The sequence below is a fragment of the Gopherus evgoodei genome, chromosome 1 (genome assembly GCF_007399415.2).
Source record: "Gopherus evgoodei ecotype Sinaloan lineage chromosome 1, rGopEvg1_v1.p, whole genome shotgun sequence".
Lineage (NCBI taxonomy): Eukaryota > Metazoa > Chordata > Testudines > Testudinidae > Gopherus > Gopherus evgoodei.
The window spans coordinates 271898497-271921010 of NC_044322.1; the positions used below are offsets into that span (position 1 = coordinate 271898497).

Here is a 22514-nt window from a genome sequence, read left to right on the forward strand (position 1 = left end):
CGTGAATGCCAGAAGCGATTGTGTTGTACGCGTCAGGCGACTCACTATCATCGTCAGACTCCTCATCACTTTGTATCTTAAGGAATAGCTCAACTGCCAAGCGTGATGTGCTGGCGAGACTTGTCAGCGTACTCCTCTGCAGTTCAGGCTCCATCTCCCACAGAAATCGCGCTGCACAGAAACCGTTGAGAGAGTCAAGATGACGCCAAACGTGGATGGAAAAACAGGGATTGCTGGGATGTGAAGTGATGCATCACGGGGCATTGGGACAAGAAGCAGAATGACCCGCACCCTCCGCACCCTTCCCACAGTCCACGGCGCCAAAATGGGACGAGGTGCTCCGTGGGATAGCTGCCCATAATGCACCACTCCCAAAACCGCTGCAAATGTGGCCACACTGCAGTGCTGGTAGCTGTCAGTGTGGCCACACTCCAGCGCTTTCCCTACACAGCTGTATGAAGACAGCTGTAACTCCCAGCGCTGCACACCTGAAAGTGTAGCCAAACTCTTAGGGTCAACATAGGTAATGTGGTGTCTACATTAGTGCTGCATTGACCTCAACTCTGAGAGCTGGTGTTACTGTGTTGGCATAACAGAGCATTTAGATAGGTGGGAGACAGATTTTAAGTGTAGAAACATGCATGATTAGGTCAACAGAAGGCAGCTCACATCAACCTAACTTTGTGATGTAGACCAGGCCTCAGACTATGCTGAGTGGTGAGACTCCCACTTCATCCCTTGGGAGACTATTCCACAGCTTAATAGACGTCACTCTTATGAAATGTTTCTCTCTCTCTCTCTCTTATTACTCCTAGTTATATCTCCTTGTACCACTCAGAACAATTCCTCTACAGCCTCTGTATTGTGCAGATATTCTAAAGCTTTCCCTGTAATTCCTGGTATACTGTTAGTGGTGTTCCCTCCAGTCTTGAGTCATGCTCTGAATTCCTTCCAGGTCATGTTTTCCTATTGCTCCCCATTAAATGCAGGATCGTGAGTGTGTTGTAAAATTAAACACACAGCTTCTGTGGTGAGAGGCAACTTGATTTTTGATGTTCTTTTCCCTTTAAATCTGACATGATTTTAGTATCACAAGGATGGTGTAAAGAGATCCATTTTACCCTTGGTTTTGTCCCTTTGTCACTCAGATCAGAAAGGAATTTCCCCCAGGCCATGTGGATAGGTCTTGGGTTGAGGGGATTACATGTTCCTGTGGAAAATTGGTGGGGGGTTGTTCATTAGGAGCAGCTGGGACACAGTTGACCCCAGATGTTGAATGAATACTCTCATGATCACTTCTGTTTTATCTACCTTATTTTTTGTTCTTGTAGCAGAGCAGTGACCTAAGACTTTTTGGAGGGCAGCACGCCTAGAGATACACGCCGCCCTCCATCACGCACACTCCTCCAGCACCATGTCAGGTAAGCAGAGGATGCCAGGCCTTGGGACATATTTTCCTGACTATGTCTGAGGGCAGGGCCAGCAACAATAAAGCTCTATTGAAAGAGCCTGTTTATTCTTTTCACATGAACTGCTGCTGGTAAGTTACTCTCTCAAGGAACCATTTCTCCTTTGACTGATGGTCCCTATTGTATTCCACTGTGGGTTTATGCATGCGCCTGGAGTCAGAGAATCTGAAAGTAGTGTCCGTTGGTGCGTGCGTGCACCCTGGCTAACCTCATGCCTCCAACCAATGGGATAAAGAGTGTGGCAGACCAACCACGCCTCCTGTTCCTTCTCGCCGCCACATGGTCTGGATCAGAACCTCCCTGTGTTCATAGCTTTGGCATCAGCCTACAAAATAAGATTAAGATCTAGCATTGTTAATAGTTTTTAGCAGCTTATACAGTTTTATAATTTAGTGTTTTTATAGATGTTGGTGTTAGACTCTTTTTGAGGGGGAAATGTCCATCTCCCTGTAGCCCATATGGGTGGTAAAGTGTGCCCAAGACTCTGGGCTTCAAACTCTGCGCTTCCCGCCTGTGATCCTTCTCAGTCAGCAGTGCCCACCAGCACTGCCTGTACTGCCTTGGGGAAGCTCACGTTGCACTGAGTTGGAGTGTCTGCTGGTCATTCCTCAGTCATATCTGAGAAAGGTGGGAACTTTGTCTTTGGAAACACCTCATGGAGAAGACCATGCGTCCTCAATCAAAATGAGGGTAAGGAACCTTCCCATACATCAGCCTTATTCAGCAAGGAGTATGCCTCCTGCTACAAAGTCCAAATCTGGTAGAAGCTTGTCAGGAATCAAAGAAACACTCTCATAAGCATGAGAGTAAGTATTCTAAATCCACTTCAAAGATATCGAATTTGGCTCGGTGTAAGCCCATCAGCTTAGCCTAAGGGAACTTAGCTTGTCCTAAGATCCAGATGCACAACAAGAAAGCCCACAAACAGTGGGCTACATCAGTAGTGGACCGCGATCAGTCAGTACCATCATCCTGGGCATCTTCCAAGCCCTAGGTTCTGCTGGCACTGACGAAGACTGATCATCACCAGCTTTGCCTGTCCATGGCACCATCTTCCTCAACGGTAAAAACAATCTCCTCTGGCTCCAGCAGCTTGGACAGATAGAACCCCTTTTACACTAGGAAGAATGGAGTCCCTTGCTGCTCCACAGAATGTTTTTGTTCTCCCAAATCCAGAATCTCTTACTCCAATGGGTCCCTCTATCTCCAGAGAGATACCACAAGGAGAGTTGACCAGTGGATGGAGTTTGTTGCCCACTCCATACTTGGTTTACAACTCCCCTCCAGCAGCACTGACAGTACCCCACTGGAAACAGAATTGGACTCCTATTCATCAGGAGACTCCAAACAACCTGATGAACCTTTGTTCCTCCATCCTACATATCCTCTGCTGCCCAAAAGACTTGCACCAGTTTGGGACCAATCTCCACCTTATCTCACTCAGAGCTGCTAATACTCTATGCCATGAGGGCATCCATGACCCCCATCAACACCTTCTATGGGCCATATTAGGGGTCTTTGGACCAGTAACCCCTGCAGAGTTGGTCCAATCTGCTAAGGGAGTCACCCCTTGCCTCCCCTCAAAGGGGACACTCAGATCTGCCCCTGGATCCTACAGAGGAGGAGGATCAATACATGCCAGACCTGGTCGTTCAGCTGGAACCAGTAAGACTGTCATATTCATCTCCGGACGAAGTCGTGAATACTGTCTCCTTCTCCCCATAGTGACTTCAAACAGTTCCAGGACCTTCTTTACAGAGTTGCTACAGAACTACAGATTTCTCTTGAAGTCCAGGACTCCCACCACAAACTCCTAGACGTCCTCCAGTCATCCAGATCCAACAGAACAGCACGACCTATTAATGAAGCCATGCTGGAGCCAGCTAAGATGGTTTGGCACATACCTGTCACGTGTGCTCCCATCCCAAACAGGTCAGAGAAGTGTTTTTTACGTGCCAGCCAAAGGGACAGAATTTTTGTTTTCTCATCCCACTGCCAACTCACTGGTTGTCAGGCCGCTTCTGAAAGGGCTAAATCGCAATGCAGCTAGTCTGGACCTGTTGAGGAGAAAGTTATTTTCTTTTCATCATTTAGTCTCCAGTTCAGGCTAGCCAATTACCAGGCACTAATGGTGAAGTACGACTTCCTGAACTACTCCAGATTTGCAGAGTTTACTCACAGTCTTCCACAACAGGACAGAGCTCGTTGCAGGCTCTGATAGACGAAGGCAAATTGATAGCCAAGACCACTCTCTAATCCGCAGTTGATACAGCTGACATCTCTGCTAGAGCTATGGGCTACTGCCATTGTTATGTGTAGAGAGTCATGGATCTGTGCATCAGGATTCCTTAGGGTGGTCCAGAATAATGTCAAGGACCTTTGATGAATCGCAGCTCGTCTGATGCAAGACAGACAAGTCCCTCCATACCTTGAAGAACTTTAGCATTACTCTTCACTCCATGGGGATATACATGCTTACCCCTAACAGGAAGTTTCACTGCCAGTCATCTAGACCTAGGCCTGCAGCTCAACAATTTTTCCACCAGAGGGCCCTATGAACCACCACACAAGAGACAGAGAATTCAAAAGACCTGCTTTCCCCCACCCTCTGCACCTTATCTTAGCCTACAGCTAAACATTATTTTTGATGGAAGGTGTTGGGCTTAGTGGTTCGCAGCTCTTGAGCTTCCAGCCACGTCCTCCCCACTATTTGGGGGTTATCTAGCACTCTTTCAACACCTGGAGTGCAATAACTGACAAGTGGGTGCTGAACATCACTCACTTAGGCTATACAATAGAGTTTACATCGCTGCCTCTCCAAAGCACCCCCATCCCCACCCTCCTTCAGGGGCCACACTCATGAGAGTACTCTCAAACAGGATGTAGACTCCCTATTGGAGCAAGGAGTGATAGAACATGTCCCTCCTCAAAACCAAGTGAGCAGGTTTTACTCGACTTCCTGGTACCTAAAAAGAAGGGCAACTGGAGACCACTCCTCAATATCCACTGTCTCAACCACTTAATTCACAAATTCAGGTTTTGCATGGTCATGTTGGCATCTATAATCCCATCTTTAGAAAAGGACATTGTTTATGGCTCTCAGCATGGAGGACAGCTACTTTCATGTAGACAGTCACCCTGCTCACAGATGCTTCAGATTCATAGGGGCTCTGACCATTTTCAATAGAGTGCTCCCTTTCTGCATAGCGACTGCCCCCAGAGTCTTTACCAAAGTATTTGCAGCAGTGGCAGCTCATGTCAGATGTCTCAGTCTCATTGTCTTCCCCCATCTCAATGGGTGGCTCCTTGTTGCTAAATCAGGCCAGGAGGCGTTTGTTCATCAACTTCTATGATGCTGCACCCCTTCTCCTCGCTGGGGGTCAGCATAAATGCCAAAAAATGTGTTCTTACCCCTATACAATTTCTGTACTTCCCTGGGGCCACCTTGAATTCTATCACTGCAGAGTGTACTTGCCCAAGGGCAGGTTCTAGACCATGAACAATATTATAGCCCAGGTACCAGTCAAGACATGTCTGCCTCTTAGGTCATATGGCCTCATGCACTTATGTCACCCCGTTTGCAGGATTCCACTTTCATTGCCTTCAAACATGGCTGTAGTCGGTATATTTGCCAAACCGCCTTCCCATGAACTTAATGGTAACCCTTCCCGCCAAGGTGCTATCTTCCCTTCTGTGGTGGACAAATCCTCATCAGGTATGCATGCATGTCCCCTTTCTGCCTGCCTCCCTGGACAGGACCATTATTACAGATGCATCCTTATTAGGTTGGGGAGTCTACATGAGTACGCCCAACACAAGGTACCTGGACATTTCGCAAGTTCAGAATGCACATCAATATCCTGGAATTGCAAGCAGTCCTTTCTTCCATTCATCCACACTCTTCCTGTCCTCATTATGTCAGACAACATTATGACTCTTCTACATCATGAAGCAGGGAGGAGCGAGATCCATCCCCCTGTGTGCAGAAGTGGTCAGCTATGGAACTGACGTGTCAGCAATCAAATCATCCTATCAGCAGCCCACCTTCTAGAGAAACCAGATGTGCTTAGACTCCCTTAGCAGACATTTTGCAGTCGACCACAAGTGGGAGCTCCATGACTTGGTACCACATAATATATTCGCTCTATAGGTAACCCTAACCAGGGATCCATTTGCCTCTCAAACAAACAGGAAATGCATCACATATTGCTCCAGAAGAGGCCTAGGTCACCACTCCCAATGTGATGCTCTACTTCTTTCTTGATCGGACCAATTGAACTATGCCTTCCCTCTGCTACTGCTCCTGCCATGAGTCCTACGCAAAGTCCAGCAAGACAGGGCACAGATTATCCTGGTCACTCCCTACTGGCCCAGACGGTTTTAGTTTCCCAACCTCCTATGCAAGTCATACCAAGTACCAGTCATCCTCCCAGTGTTTCCATAGCCCCTGACCCAGTAAGATCAAGCACCCTGACCAGTGTCCACTTCACCTGAGCACTTGATATTTGGATGTGCATCGTCCTTGGAACGTTCATGTTCCACAGCTGTACAAGATATGCTTCTAACAGTAGGAAGGACTCTACTAGAAGATGTTACTTAGCTGCATGGAGGCATTTTTCTTCTTGGGCCCACCAGAAGTGCAGAAATCTGCAGAAACTGTAGATATTCCTCTCATCTTAGTCTATATCCTTTCTCTAAAGATATCAGGCCTGTCCATTAGCTCCTTGTGGGTCCATTTGGCAGGGACCAGTGAATTTCATCCATCTTCTCAGGGCTACTTGGTCTTCGCATACCTACTGACCACCAGATTCTGGAAAGGCCTAATCAAAACATTCCTACCTATTCAGAAGCCTACTCTTCACTGGGACCTGAAACTTATTCTCTCAGCTCTTACAGGGCCGCCCTTTGAACCTTTACCTTCTTGCTGCATGTCTCTCCTTTCCATGAAGGTTGCATTCCTTGTCACCATCACCTCAGTCAGAAGCGTTGGCTAGCTTGGAGCAATGATGATGGATACTCCTTACACTGTATTCCATAAAGATAAGGTTTCTTTGCATTTATACCCGAATTTCTCCTCCAAAAGTAATTTCAAAATTTCATCTAAACCAGTGGATTCATTTAACTGTGTTCTTTCCAAAACTGCATGCTTCCTGAGAAGAACGGAGACTCCACTCCCTCAACACTCGTCAAGGCTTTGAAGTTAACCTGAAAAGAACAAAAGCAATCAGGAAGTCCCTGAGGCTGTTGGTTGCTATAGCAGAAAGCATGAGGGGAGACTGCGTCACCACCGAGAGAATTTCTGAATGGATCTCTGGCTGCATTCTACTCTATTGTCTATCTAACTTTCCTCTCCTGTCAGGGTAAGAACTCATTCCACAAGAGCACAAGCAACGGCTATGGCATCACTTCAGGAGGTATCCCTCCTTGGCATCTGTAAGAGGCGACTTGGGGCTCTGTTCACACATTTGTGAGACGTTACACCCTGGGTACAGGACTCCTTTGCTGATGCTTCCTTTGGGACAGTGATCCTTTGCTCAGCCCTACTGTCTACCTCCTTACACCAGTCACCCACAATGGAAAACAATAGGGACCATCACTCAAAGAAGAAGGGGAGGTTACTTACCAGTAACTGGAGGTTCTTTGAGGTGTGTGGTCCCTATCTGTATTCCACAGCCTGTCATCCTTCTCCTCTGCTTCGGATCTTCTCTGATTTGCGCTAGAGAAGAAACTGGACAGATGCTGCCCCACGCTTTAGTCCCTTGGTCGGAGGCACAAGGTGAGCCATGGTGCATGCATGGACCAATGGACACTGCTTTCAAGTTCTCTGGCTCCGAGCGCATGATGTGCATGTGTAAACCCACAGTGGAATACAAATAGGGACCGCTCATCTCGAAGAACCTCCAGTTAGAGGTCAGTAACCAGAGACATTAGTTTATTTTAATGTGCTGCTTTGGTTGGGAGACCAACTGTAAAAATGTCGCTTCCTTCTGCCCAAATGATCCTGCCCATGTTCAGTTGGTATTAATCCAGTTCTCCCCACCACGCGACACGGAGCCCTACAGAAGCTGCCCCAGCCATGGGACATAGAGGGAGAGAGGCTGAGATCTGTTCTGCTTCATGAATCATCATCACCACTTTGCTCAGCTATGCTTCCATCCAGGATCTTTCCCTCATGGTGGATTTGATGTTGTATGAAGCCAAAAAGAGGAAAAAGCTTTGTTCGGATATGTGTACTGGAAGTTCTTTCCTGCTTTGCTCCAGCTACCAGCTGATCAGCCTGGGGTGGGAAGGAGGCTGAGAGGTGGTGAAGCCTTGGTCGTCCGAGCCTTTCAGTCCAAGCCTTAATAAACTATGACCATGTCTACACTACAGTCATAACAATGGCACACCCACACTGCTATAGTGTAAACTCTTTCCACACCGACTGAAGGGTTTTTTTTGTTGCAGTAAGTAATCATAGAAGATTAGGGTTGGAAGAGACCTTAGGAGGTCATCTAGTCTAACCCCCTGCTCAAGGCAGGACCAACACAACTAAATCATCTCAGCCAGGGCTTTGTCAAGCTGAGCCTTAAAAACCTCTAAGGATGGACATTCCACCACCTCCCTAGGTAACCCATTCCTGTGCTTCACCACTCTCCTAGTGAAATAGTTTTTCCTAATATCCAACCTAGACCTTCCCCACTGCGACTTGAGACCACTGCTCCTTGTTCTGTCATCTGCCACCCCTGAGAACAGCTGATCTCCATCTTCTTTGGAACCCCCCCCTTCAAGTGGTTGAAGGCTGCTATCAAATCCCCCCCTCTTCTCTTCTGCAGACTAAATAAGCCCAGTTCCCTCAGCCTCTCCTCATAAGTCATGTGCCCTAGCCCCCTAATCATTTTTGTTGCCCTCTGCTGGACTCTCTCCAATTTGTCCTCATCGTTTCTCATAGACTCGTAGACTTTATGATCAGAAGTGACCATTATGATCATCTAGTCTGACCTCCTGCACAATGCAGGCCACAGAATCTCACCCATCTTCTCCTGTTACAAACCCCTAACCTATGTCTGAGTTATTGAAGTCCTCAAATCATGGTTTAAAGACCTCAAGGTGCAGAGACTCCTCCAGCAAGTGACCCTTGCCCCACGCTGCAGAAGAAGGTGAAAAACCTCCAGGGCCTCTGCCAATCTTCCCTGGAGGAAAATTCCTTCCCGACCCCAAATGTGGTGATCAGCTAAACCCTGAGCATGTGGGCAAGACTCACCAGCCAACACCTAGGAAAGAATTCTTTGTAGTAACTCAGATCCCACCCCATCTAACATCCCATCACAGACCATTGGGCATATTTACCTGCTAATAATCAAAGATCAATTAATTGCCAAAATCCCCTTCATAAACTTATCAAGCTTAATCTTGAAGCCAGATATGGCTTTTGCCCCCACTACGCACCTTGGAAGGCTGTTCCAGAACTTCACTCCTCTCTCCGATGGTTAGAAACATTCGTCTAATTTCAAGCGTAAACTTACTAATGTCCAGTTTATATCCATTTGTTCTTGTGTCCACATTGGTACTGAGCTTAAAAAATTCTTCTCCCTTCCTGATATTTATCCCTGTGATATATTTATAAAGAGTAATCATATTTCCTCTCAGCCTTTTTTTGGTTAGGCTAAACAAGCCAAGCTCTTTGAGTCTCCTTTCTGTAGGGGGGTCCCCAAAAGTGGACACAATACTCCTGGTGTGACCTCACCAGTGCTGAATAGAGGGGAAATTATCATTTCCCTCAATCTACTAATGTAGCCCAATATGCCATTAACCTTCTTGGCAACAAGGGCACACTGTTGACTCATATGTAGCTTCTTGTCCACTGTAATCTTCTTGTCCTTTTCTGCAGAACTGCCGCTTAGCCGGTTGATCCCCAGCCTGTAGCAGTGCATGGGAGTCTTCCATCCTCAGTGCTGGACTCTGCACTTGTCCTTGTTGAACCTCATCCGATTTCTTTTGGTGCAGTCCTCCAATTTGGTCACTCTGGACCCTATCCCTACCCTCCAGCGTATCTACCTCTCCCCCCAGCTTAGTGCCATCCGTGAAAATCCACCTCTCCGAGCAGAAGTAGCTAGATCAACAGAAGAATTCTTCCATGGACCTAGCTGTGTCAGCACAGAGACAGCACTCAGGGGTGTGCATTCTGAGCACCATAGCTATGTTGACCTAACTTTTAGGGTAGACCAGGCCTGTATCCAGCAGGGACAGTCTTAGATTCTCTCACCCCACATTCACAGCCCTTCCCCATCTCACTTTTACTCTCTTCACAACAGTTCCTTTGGTGCCATCCATCCATGGTGGAGGTGCTACTGGACGACTGCAGCAGTGCAAACCACTTTCCCAGAGCTGTGATGGTCCCGACTGAACAGAGCAGGGGGTTGAGTCTGATTAGTAAACTTGGCTCCTTTTTCTTTTAAATGAGGAGCTGTGGAATGGGACTAAATCTGAGTTCAGGCTTTTTGTTTTTACCGTAACCACAGTTTCAGCCACCGCTGTTTGAAATTTCACTACAAACTCTGACAGGAGGGTAGATTTATCCCAACCCCTCAGTTCTACTGGAGCTGCCGCCTCTTGGAGGAGACAGATTTGGGGGCTGTGTAGATGCCATCAGCTCACAAGTTAAACTGGGTCTGGATGGCAAAGCTCCGGGAAACCCCAGTTGCAGTGGGAATTGGGACTGGTGACTCAGCAGGTGATAGTCGTTGCTCCATGAAGATTGAATGAATGCTCCGATGTGGCACATCGGGATGCTGTTTTGTTATGTTTCAGATGAGCCCTAAAATCACAATGAGACGTGATCATTTGACTTCCTGAATACTCTCCATTATCCCTAGAGAACCTGATTTTGCCCTTGTGTGCCTTTACTTGTTCATTACAGTTTCTGAAATGCTGGTATAAAAAGTTTGCTTCAAGTTCCATTCTAGTGGGAATGACACTTACTACTTTGAGTTCCCGAGGCATGAAAGATGTTGCAGAAACATAAGCTGATCCTGTTTGCTTCCTTGGGCATGGTAGCACAGTTACTAAGATGATGAGAGCTGTATAAATACCTAGATGCCATTGTAGCCACCTGACATCTCACTGAATTTGTTAGCTGTCAGTATTAAGTGTTAGTTTATATCTGCTAAGCTGCTCCTTGTTCTTAATTATTGTGTGTGTTGATCCCTTTGTATTTAGGAAACTACACCCCCTCTTCTGGGGGCCCCTTCTCGGCTCTCACCCCCAGCATCTGGCCACAGGAGATCCTGGCAAAGTATACCCAGGTACAGTGGGGAGAGGGGACAGAACACAGCTTGTGTCTGCTTTTTTTCTCTTAATTGGTAGAGTAATAAATGTGAAGTGCTGCTGCTGGTTTACTAGACTCAGTGGTGCAGGGAAGGTGCAAACTTTCTCTTTCCCCCCAAAAATGTTCTAAGCAATGAGCTGACATTTAAATTCTGTGCATTTGCAGCTGCAAACAGCTGGGACTTGCTGGTTAAACTAAGTTTTGGGTAATGAGTGCAGCCTCCGCTGAACAGAGCTAAGGGGACACCCAGAGCCTGAAGAAACTTCTGTGGATCCTTTCCTTGCTCTTTTGTACTCTCGCACAATTGCAAACGTGGCGGCATTTTACAATGCAGAGAAGGGTCTTCTAACTATCCTCCAGTCAGTCATGGGTTCCACAGCCCTGTGTGGACTAATGCATTGTAGGAGAAGCTAACTCCTCTCTCTTCCCCCCCCCCCACCCCCACGACATGCTCTGGTTTAAGGGATGAGTGTAGAGCTTTGTAAACTGCCAGTAATGTTTGTTAAAGGCAAGTGAATCCCAGAGCCTAGTGGGATGGGCCTCTGAGCCTGTTTCTCAGAGACTCGTGCAGTGAAAGAGCATGTATATATGTGGGGCTACCTGTGTGCCTTGGGGAGAACATACATGGGGAGTTTTGTTAGGGGTGCACTGACTGACTGATGCCAGTTTGTGCTGTGGGAGGATGCAGGAGTGGCAGTGTTATGAGTGTACATGTGGACAGTTGTTAGGAGTCGGTTGGGTTTGGCTTTGTCTACACATAGGATTAGCCCTGATTTCAGCCACCAGCATAACTGCACCTGTGCTGACCCCTGGAGCAAGGGTTTCCAAACGGTGGTACGCATACCCTTGGTGGTACACGCAACATCTCTGGGGGTACGTGGGAGAAATTGTGTAATGGTGGATTTTATTTATTGCATTTTCAAAATAGGATACTCAGATGAAGCTTTAAAACTCTATGTGAATTTGTTCTATAAAATACGATAGTTAATTTACTTCAAGATCTACCCATAAGAACACAGATACAGAGATGCTGATGTACAGAGCCCTCACCTCCAATAACCATACAGCGTGGGCTCACTTGCCCAGCAAGTGTCCAGTCTAACTGAGCTCAGAACTTAGGGGGTGGGGGGGGTTTGTTGTATATGTCGCACTGTAGCTATATCTGTATGTAACAGTGAAATATGGACAAATGGCTAAGGATGGGTAGTGTTAAGAAGAACTCTCAAAGTATCAGGGATGAGAAGGGTAGAGGCGCATGGGCAGCTGGTAGATCTGGAAGCGGACACGCAATAAGAAAAGTTTGGGAACTTCTGCTCCAGAATAAGCAAGGAAAGCTGGTGTTTGTGCTATGGAGCTGAAAGAACCTCTGACTGAAACCAGAGCAGGCTCCACCAGCTTAGCCTGCCTACCCCAACTGTTTGCACTGGTGGCTGGAATGTGGACAGGGTCTTGGAGGAGCAGTGCTCGTGGTGCACACACAGGGTAATGAAAGACTAGCTATGTCTTAGAGGACCACCCATGTGGGGGCTGTGTTAGGGTGCATTCCCAGGAGTTCCCATACCTGTGGGGATTGTCTGAGTAGTGATTCAGATCCACTGCCTCTCCCAAGCAGATGGTATGCCTCCTTTCAATAATGAGAAGCCAGGGGAGAGCGACATGGGTGGGGAATCAAGGCAGAATCTATTGAAGAGAAGCCAAAGCCCTTTCCTCACTGTGTAGTGGGGCTAGACTGGCGTATTTTGCCTGTTGAACAGAGCAGTGTTCAGGAGGGGGATGAAGGTCTGAGTGTGCATCCCAGGAGCTGGGAGTGCTCCTCCCTTACTGGGGCCTAGGCAGAGTGACACAGCTTGGCAGTCTAAGCAAGTGCCCCACTTAGTGGCCAAATGATGGAAATCAATGCTACCTCTACTTTCTACTTCTCACACCCCCAGAAAGAAGAGTTGGTGGAGCAGCCGGAATTCCGGTATGATGAATTTGGCTTCCGAGTGGATAAGGAAGGTAAGGCTGCCCCCACCCTCTTTCTGGGACCATTCTGTCCCTATGGTACCTCATGTGATAGGGTCTCCCTTCCGCTCTTTGTGATGTTTTCAGTTCCCAGCACTATCCTGACTCCAGTTTTTTTAGGGGTGTGCTTTAAAAGTGCTGGCCCTCTTGGAAAGTGAGATCTAAAATGCTGGAGCACTGGCCCAGTGCAGTCTGTGACCCCATTGTAACTTTGCCATCATGAGGTGGAGAAGGCGTGTTTCACTGGTGCATTGTTGCTGCAGGAGGGGGAGGTACAGCTGTTATGATTCACTGAGCAATTGTGCTGCGGTAAATAGCACTGTAGCTTTTCAGCAGTGTACCTACAGCAGATGCAATGAAACCCAGTGACCTTTCAAACCTTCTATCAAGGCACCTCTGGTTCTCATCCCAAAGTGGGAAACTGCAGTAGGTTATTCTGCCTGTCCAAGTGAGGGGAAATCCCCCAGCAGCTTGGCCAACGGTGCCTGAGTAGGGGCAGAACCAACAGCCCACTTCAGCTGCACACCTTGCAGGAAGGGAGGACCAAACAGAAAGGGGTTAAAATGGCTGGAGAACCCATGCAGCTAGCTGGGCATTAATTATGGGGCCAACTGCCGTGGCTAAAGAGGAGGAAAAGAAAAGGAGTGTCTGGCAATGTGAAGATTCCTGGTTGCGATCTGAGGAGTCGTCACATTGCATTGCTGTACCCTGAAAAGGGGAAAATTGATTTGGACAAGTTTAGCCCTCTGGAAAAGAGGCAGTGTTCTCTACGTCAGTGGTTCTCAACCTTTCTAGACTACTGTGCCCCTTTCAGGAGTCAGGTTTGTCTTGTGTACCCCAAGTTTCACCTCACTTAAAAATTACTTGCTTACGAAATCAGACATAAAAATATGAAAGTGTCACAGCCATACTAGTACTGACAATTGCTGACTTTCATTTTTACCACGTAATTATAAAATAAATCAACTGGAATACAAATCTTGTACTTACATTTCAGTGTATAGCATATAGAGCAGTATAAACAAGTTGTATGAAATTTTTTGTTTGTACTGACTTCACTGGTGCCTTTTATGTAGCCTGTTGTAAAACTAGGCAAATATCTAGATGAGTTGATGTACCCCCTGGAAGACCTCTGCGTACTCCCAGGGGTATACGTGTCCCTGCTTTATGTGCGTGTGTGTGTGTGCACACTCTTGCGCTGAGTGCCACACTGAGCACTGTGGGAGGCACCCCAGGGACAGTGACACGAGTATAGGGTGTAGCAAAGGGAGTGCCTGTTCCTCCAGAGCATATTATAGATACATGGATATTAATGCCAGAGGGACCATTCTGATCATCTAGTCTAACCTCCTGCATAACACAGGCCACTGACCCTCACCCCTGCAATTCCTCCATCAAGTTCAGTCCTGTGGCTGAGCCAGAAGATATATTTTAGAAAGCCAGTCTTGAGTGAAGAATGCCAAGAACAGTGAATCCTCCACTTCCCTTATTAAGTTTCTTCAATGGTTAATTTACCTCGTTGTTAAAATTTTGCACCTTATTTCTAGCCTGAACTTGTCTAGCTTCAGCTTCCAGCCATTGGCTCTCGCTGTGCCTTTGTCTATTAGATTAAAGAGCCTTATTAAATACATAGTTACAAAATCCAGTAGGGGAGCTGCTGCCAGGCTCTCATTTAACTTCGATGACCTGCTGTTTGGCTGGCTCACATTTTGAATAGGCACACGAGTCCCAGCCTCCTATATCTTGGGGTTCTAGTGTTGTTTGCTTGTGACCACACAAGCGGTGCTGGGTGGCGAGCACAGTTTGAACCCAGGCTGTCATTGCTGTGATGCAGGGTGCATGCAGCTGACTCCCCAGCGCTGCCACCAGTGCAGAGGCTCAGATATTTTTGTCTGGCTTTTTCAGATACAGAAGACAGATCTCTCCATTTCTCTTTGTCACTGGTCCCCGCCCTAGTCCCTTTCTTACTTGTCTGTTTCTTTCCCGCCTCTGCCGTCCCCATCTCCTGATGCAGATGGCGCTGAGCCGAACTCCAGCAAGCTGCTTGGGATTCCACTGACGGAGGAGCCACAGCAGAGGCTGAAGTGGCAGGCCCACCTGGAATTCACGCACAACCACGATGTGGGGGACCTCACCTGGGACAAAATCGAAGTCACACTGCCAGGTTCGGACAAGCTGCGCTCACTGGTGCTGGCTGGCATCCCACACAGCATGAGGCCTCAGGTGAGGCCCTGGGGCGCAGTCATGAGGAAGGGAAGCAGGGAGTATGAAATGAGAGACCAGTTTCTGTTGGTTTCACTTCTCGATTTGTTGTGGTTGTGTTTTGACCATTCTTCACCCTTTCTTTTCATGTCCCCGATTCTCCAGCTGTGGATGCGTCTCTCTGGGGCCTTGCAGAAGAAGAGGAATTCAGAGATGTCCTATCGAGATATTGTGAAAAACAGCTCCAATGACGAAACTGTCTCTGCCAAACAGGTCGGGAGCCTGCCTGATGCCCACGCTCCAGTGCCTGGGGTGGAAACATGGGTGATCTGTTGCACTGTGGGGATGAAGAATTTGCTTAATGCCTGCAGGGACAGATGAGGGGGAGGGGAGAGGTTAATTTTTCTCATCCTTTATTTATTATTATTCTCATCCTTTATTGGTTTGAGGGGCTCACTTCACTTTCCCAAGAGAGGAGGGGAAAAGATTTAATCCGTACCCACATTGTCCGCAGGCTGTGGTGGTTTCTGTGTACGTGGGGCAGACAGCTCTGCTCTGAATATATGTATATGAATCATGCCTCGGTACAAACACTGACCAAGATACTAAGGAGTAGGTCCCTACTACTACAAATTCCTGGCTATGAAAAATGCATCAGCGACCGTGAAGTCTGGTCTTTTGTGTGCTTTTACCCTATACTATACAGATTTCACAGGGGAGACCAGCGTTTCTCAAATTGGGGGTCCTGACCCAAAAGAGTTGTAGGGGGGTCATGGTATTGCCACCCTTACTACTTCGCTGCCTACAGAGCTGGGCAGCCGGAGAGCGGCAGCTGTAGGCTGGGTGTCCAGCTCTGAAGGCAGCGCCCTGCCAGCAGTAGTGCAGATGTAAGGGTGGCAATACCATACCATGCCACCCTTCCTTCTGCGCTGCTGCCTTGAGAGTGGCAGCTGCTGACTGAGGGCCCAGCCCTGTAGGCAGCAGTACAGAAGGAAGGGTGGCAATACCATACCAGGCCATTCTTAATTCTGTGCTACTGCTGGCAGTAGCTCTGCCTTCAGAACTGGGCTCCTGGCCAGCAGCCTCCAGTCTCCAGCTGACCAGCTCTGAAGGCAGCACTGCCATCAGCAGCAGCGCAGGATTAATGGTAGCAATACCGCAATCCCCCTACAATAACTTTGAGACCGCCACCCCCAACTGCTTTTTGGGTCAGGATCCCTATAATTACAACACCATGAAATCTCAGATTTAAATAGCTGAAATCATGAAATTTACTGTTTTTAAAATCCTATGACTGTGAAATTTACCATAATGGACCATGAAGTTGGTAGGGCCCTACTGATGGGGAAAGGGAACTGATATACCACCAGCAGGTGAATGCCCTATTCAAGGGGCAGCAGCTATCTCCTAGGGTTTTGTCTTTCCTCCTGAATCCTGAGGGCTCAAGGTGCCAGCAAGGCTGGGACAGGGAATTTCTCCCTCCCTCCCCTCCCCCTCCTCTCTTTTCTGTAACGCCGTCATGGCCAAACTCTGTCTCTGACCCAAACTCACCAAGCTCCTGGGGTAACAAACCAAAATCAATTGATGGAGGGAGGGACTGAACTGTTCAGGGGATTTGGCCTGTGGTATGGAGCCTTTATGCTCACAGTCACAAACTGCAGTCAAGCCCAGGCCCTTGCCATCTGATCGTGGTTTGGTGGCCTGCCTGAAATGGACGGGGTGGGGTGGCCTCACTCCAGATCCCGGTGGATAAATGTTCACTTTGCAAACCCCAGAAGCACAGACTGTACTAATTGGCCACCTTGCTGCCATTCTCAGGAGTGACACCAAGGACTGAATGGGTCAAGAAGTATGAAATCTCCTCTCATCCCTCAGGGCAGTTCCCTGAGGCAGAGTTTAGGTACCTTGGCGAGTTTAGGTACCTGAGAAGTTGCTCTGTCCCTGGCTGTGCTGTCCTGAGGGTAAACGGGCCTTCGGGCTCCAGATGGTGCCAGTCCAGTACCTTGCACTGGCACCAAATGTACTTTAAAAGGGTGCGGGGAAGGTAAGGGAGTGTTTGGCCAGGGTCGGGCATCAGGGAGGCCAAGGGAGCAGGAGGCTGTTAAGCAGATTACAGTATCTGAGTCTGAAGCAATTGTTTGTGACGGGTGCTTGCCAGATCGAGAAGGACCTGCTCCGCACCATGCCCAGCAACGCCTGCTTTTCCAACATGAACAGCATCGGGGTGCCACGACTGCGCAGGATACTCCGGGGACTAGCCTGGCTTTACCCAGAGATCGGATACTGCCAAGGCACCGGCATGGTAATTCCGCTTGCCCCTGCTTTGTGTTACTTCATTAGGAATTGTTCTTTCTGCAGTAGGTGAGTCAGCACAGCTGATTTCAGGCAGCTGCAGTGCAGCTGGGCACCATGCGAACCAAATTAGGTCAGAGGAACAGACAAAATGGAGCCATTTTGCGCGGCAGGAGAAATGGAAGGAATAATTCTGCACGTGGACTAAACTAATCTGTTTGTGGCAGGAGAGGGATATTGTTTATTTGATTGACATGGCTGATGTCACGAGACTTGGCTGATGTGACTGAAATAGCAAAGAATCTCTTCAGGTGGAGTGTGAAAGAAATTCCACCAATAGGAGAAAGCAAAGCAGAGCTCCTGGGTGTGGAAGTGAGGGCTGTTTCCATCTCCTAAACTCTGGACTTTGTCCATCTCCTACACAGACCAATGGAAATGTTCCACTCCACCTAAGCACAGTGAATGTCCCATTTAGTGCAGGCTTGGAATGAACATCTCTTCTTCCCCTTCTCACTAGGTGGCGGCTTCCCTGTTGCTCTTCTTGGAGGAGGAAGACGCCTTCTGGATGATGTGTGCCATCATCGAGGACCTGGTACCTGCCTCCTACTTCAGCACCACGCTGATGGGAGTGCAGACCGACCAGCGCGTCCTACGCCACCTCATCGTGCAGTACCTGCCACGGTTGGACAAGCTCCTGCAAGAGCATGACATTGGTAATGGGACCTCTAAGGCCATTGAATCTTCCCATCCAGGGTGCTGCTTTCAGCCTGCAGGCATGACCCAGGCTCATTCATATGTACATGCGAGTGTGTGTATAGATAAGGGAGGCCTATGTACTGCACAGCACCTTAAACTGAAATGGTGTGGTAGGAACCCACAATTGTGAGGCTGCTCCCACAGTACCCTGCTCCCTCTCCAGCCAAATACTCTCAGTAAAGTGTCTCTTGGTTCACGTGGCAGCGATGAATTCAGTGTATTCCTGTTGCTCCATACTCTGTTTGATATACTGTAGGGCTTGACGATGCAGAGCTGCAGCATTGTGGTTGTGTTTTGGGGAGAAGCTGTAGGTTTTAGGGTTGGACTGCACTTTCTTGGGGGATTTTCTCACCCAGGAATACCTGGCAGTCTTGTGTTTGGGGTTTTTTGACAACCCAGGAGGTCATGGAGGCTTTGGCACTGGGACGGGGAGATGCAACGTGTCTCCCCCTCTCCTGTTTGGGAGCCACAGGGAGTGGGGAGTGACGTTAAACTTTTAAGGAGGGGAAGGTTTGAATTCCTGGTGTATGGCTGTGGCTGTACGTATGCGAGTGCAATGTCACATGTGGTTTTGGACATTCTGATTGAGTCTTGTTTAAATGGGGCACTGTCATACCTTAGATCCCAAGAAAATGGCCGTATTCTATGACTGTTTTATTTTACTAAACGCAACGCATGTGAGCCTCTCCCTGCCCCCTCACCTCTCCTGGAGCTGTTCATGCGCTGACTGATGTCATCAGAGTTGTCCTCCTTCATAGTTATAGTGGCCGGAGAATTCCCTGGGACTGAGGAGTAGTTGAGGGTGTCTCTTTCAGGCTGAGAGGGTGGTTCTGTGCGGGCTCTCTTTCTCTCTGGTCACCTGATCACCTGTGTCACATTCCCTTTCTGTCTCTTCATACACAGAGCTGTCCCTGATCACCCTGCACTGGTTCCTCACGTGCTTCGCTAGCGTTGTGCATATCAAACTGCTGCTGCGCATATGGGACTTCTTCTTCTACCAGGGTTCGCTGGTGCTCTTCCAGGTCACACTGGGCATGCTCAGTATGAAGGTAACAACCACTTCCTGTGACCTGATTTCTAGCACCCTGCCTTTCTCTTCAGAAAGGAGGAGGAGTCTAGGGGTGGGGCCCTCCTGTACCCCCTGGTTGTATCTGGTTCAGGTGTTAACTTTGGGGAGAGCGAGAGCTGCCATCTTGGTTTCCACAGAGTCTGAGGGATGTGAAGGGCATCCTGGCAGAAGGCCAGTCAGCAATCCATTGTTTGAGATTTGGGAGACTCAGTCAAGAAGATGGCTTCCCTTTCCTGCTCTTTTTCCCCTCACCTCCACTCCCCATGTCTCACCATCACCCTCCCTCATTTGCAACACCCCTCTGATCCTGAGCCCAGAGTAACACAGACTGGAGACTTGTCCTGCCATCCCTGGCTCTGGAGAATTCTTGTTTTTTTACTATCTTTGTATGGAGACGTAAAACCAAGTTGCTGACCATTTGGGGATGTTAAAAGATCCTTTGGTTCTGTTCATATAAGCCCCAGGGTGTTTGCCCTGTTGTCCTGGCCATATTTAATTTGGGTGTTTACCCTAAACTTTCTCCCATTCAGAATTCAGGGGAAGTTATTCTGTGACTGTCTTGTGTAGCATTGCTGGTGCAGGATGGCGATAGTGTAGCACCTTGAGGTGGCTGCATTTCTGTGGTGGATTAAGTGATTTCTGTATAATGGATCCTTTGGTATGAAAGTGCTAGAGCAGTGTCAGATGCTGCTGATATCTCCTGACCAAACAGATTGGACTTTTTCTTATTGAAACTTTTAAGAAATAATCTAGTTGCTCCTGCGTTAAATTTCATGCCTAACCTGCATTCTGAGGTGTAAGCAGGGCTTTTAGTTGTCCTAGTGAGTGTCACTGACATCCTCAGCGTATTGTGTGTGCGTGGTTTCTCCCCATTCCCACAGGAAGATGAGCTAATCCAGTCGGAGAATTCTGCCTCCATCTTCAACACTCTCTCGGACATCCCGTCTCAGATCGAGGATGCGGAGGTGCTGCTGCGGGAGGCCATGCGCGTCGCTGGCTCACTGACAGACATGGCAGTGGAGACCCAGCGCCGCAAGCACCTGGCTTACCTCATTGCTGACCAAGGGCAACTGCTCAACCCCAGCGCTGCTGTCAATAATCTATCCAAGGTGGGTGCATGGAGCCCTGCAAATCTGGGCTGTTAGGGGCTGTGGATTCCCTTCATGACACTGCCTTATGGGCTAGCTGGCCATCCACTCATATTACACTCTGTTAGCATGAGGCCACCCTGCGTTAGCAGGCTTCAGCTCCATGTTAAACTTCCCTTCTCTCATCTCCCCAGGGAAGGGGGAGTGAGTGCTAGGACTGTGATGGGAATGTGACCACATGTACAGTTCTCACTGCCAGGAGGCCATGCTACCAGACCTCCCACACCTGCCACAGCCAGCCCACGCAAGAGGAATCTCAGCAGCTGGCTAAGCACTAAACACTGCCTTTCACTCTTTCCATGGAATGAATGAATTTTGTGTTGCAATAGATCCATGGTCATCTCCTGTTCTCCCCCTCACTAGCCAGTGCTTGGCTGTTTTTGTGCTTTGTTCAATCCTGTTCTGAGTGTTCCTGATGGTGACCATCCACCCTTAGGTTAATCCACAGCCTGATAGATTCCACTGCTGGTCCTCTTGCTCAGAGTGGTTTGGTTACTGCCCATTCTGTCTGGGGCCACTCCGAACAGTTCCCCTCTCTCCTTGCGGTGTACACCCCTCAGAAACTTGCTGATGGTCTCTGCATCTCCTTTCCCTACTCTAGCCCCTATATGCCAATCTATACATGTTTAGTTCTTCTAATGTCTCCTTATGAGTCCGCTTTGTCTCACTCTCACCCCCCCTTCAGATTGTGCGGCGCAGGACCCAGCGCAGGAAATCTGGCATCACCTCATTGCTTTTCGGTGAGGACAAGTGTGTTCCTTGCATGTTGTGATGGTGCTATCAGGGTGGAGGGTGAAAGAAGAGTCTGGAGGCAGAGGAGTGGTTGGGCATGGGGAAATGGAGTGTGTGCACGTTCCTTCAGCAACAAGAGAAGGTAAAGCAAGGGAAGAGATTAATGAGGAGGAGAGAAGGGAGTTTGAACTTGCTGAGTCTGCACTCCCCAAAACTGAGGGAAGAAGCAGACTTTTCGTGATAGCCCAGGAAGTAGCGTGCTTTGGTCTTTAGCCTTTAACCTTCTTGCTGCAGGTCCTGCCACCCCGAAAATATGAAGCCATTTAGGACAGGAATATTCAAAGTCCCTTTTTTTTACTCTTGGGGGAATTCTGTGCCACTGCGCATGTGCAGAATTTGTCCCCTGCAGATTTCTTTGCTTCCCTACAGAAAAATGACTTTCTGATGGGGAAGCAAAAGGAAGCCACAAGAGTGGTCGTACAACCTTCCGCAGCTTTATGCTTCAGGTGCCCAGGGTAGCCAGCAGAGAGGTAAATCATTGTGGGGCAGGAGGCAGGACTGGGGAAGACTTGGCTGGGCTGGGGAGGATGGGACTTCCCCTTCCCCTGCGTGGCATCTGGGGCTGTCGGACCCCCCCAGATTTCTCCCCCAGCTGTAGGAAGCTCTGCAAACTGCCCCCCTCCTCCCCCATGCATGCTTTCTGCACCCATCGCTCCTGAGCTGCAGGGGGAGGGATCATTACAAGGAGCTGCTCCCCCATCTGCCCAACCCCCATGCATCCAGACCCTCCCACCAAGCCTCACTCCCCCCACAGCCAGAACCCCACCTGAGAAGCCCCACTCCCCCTGCACCTGGACCACCCCGACAAGCCACCCTACCAAGTCCCAACCAGCTGCACCTGGATCCCTGCCCCACTCCCCCAGTATCTAGACCCCTCCACTGAGCTCTAACCTCCCCTACGGAGCCCCAGCCCCCCTCACTCCCATGTAGAGTCCCATTAATGTTGCACCCAGAACCCTCCCACAAGACCCTGTGCATCCAGATCCCCCCCACACCCAGGTCCCCCATGGAGCGGCCTGCACCCAGATTGCCCCACACAGAACCCTCTCAACTCACACCTGGATCCCCCCCACGCTAAGCCCTCCACACTTGGATCCTGCTTTGCTGAGTCTGCCTGTCCACACCTGGTGCACCTGGCATGGAGGGGCAGGGCGTTGGGGTGTTTCTCGGACAGGCCTGGTCTTGCACTGTGTCAGGGCTAGGTGCAGCCTCACCACTGAGTCTGGCGGAAGGAGTGGGGGGAGCTGCACAGTGATCTCCCACCTCTGTGCAGCCAGTGGCCTGTGCTCCCCAATGCCATGCTGGAGCCTCCACATTTATTTGACAAATAAAATTTGCAGAATTTTAAAATACTGTGCACAGAATTTTTAATTTTTTGGCACAGAATGCCGTTAGGAGTATCCTTTGGAGACTTACAGTGCAACCCATGACTGTCCATACCCCCATCCACATCTGTGATCTCTACTCTGGACACT

The 22514-nt window shown here is 48.9% G+C and overlaps 1 protein-coding gene across 4 annotated transcripts in view; it reads left to right on the forward strand.

The window, feature by feature from the left end:
- The window catches only part of SGSM3 (small G protein signaling modulator 3), a 71411-nt gene that overhangs the window by 29766 nt on the left and 19131 nt on the right, over positions 1-22514 (forward strand). For 3 of the 4 annotated variants that reach the window (XR_003998280.1, XM_030546904.1, XM_030546889.1), the window contains 10 exons: positions 1332-1421; positions 10668-10753; positions 12708-12774; positions 14795-15003; positions 15148-15255; positions 17141-17284; positions 17792-17987; positions 18934-19079; positions 19981-20208; positions 20933-20987. Coding sequence is in view for 3 of the 4 variants with exons in the window: in XM_030546904.1 (XP_030402764.1) it covers positions 1415-1421; positions 10668-10753; positions 12708-12774; positions 14795-15003; positions 15148-15255; positions 17141-17284; positions 17792-17987; positions 18934-19079; positions 19981-20208; positions 20933-20987 (1246 nt within the window). In the remaining variant the exon portion in view is untranslated. The remainder of the gene's footprint in view (positions 1-1331; positions 1422-10667; positions 10754-12707; positions 12775-14794; positions 15004-15147; positions 15256-17140; positions 17285-17791; positions 17988-18933; positions 19080-19980; positions 20209-20932; positions 20988-22514) is intronic. The other variant, XM_030546895.1, reaches the window with a different exon arrangement.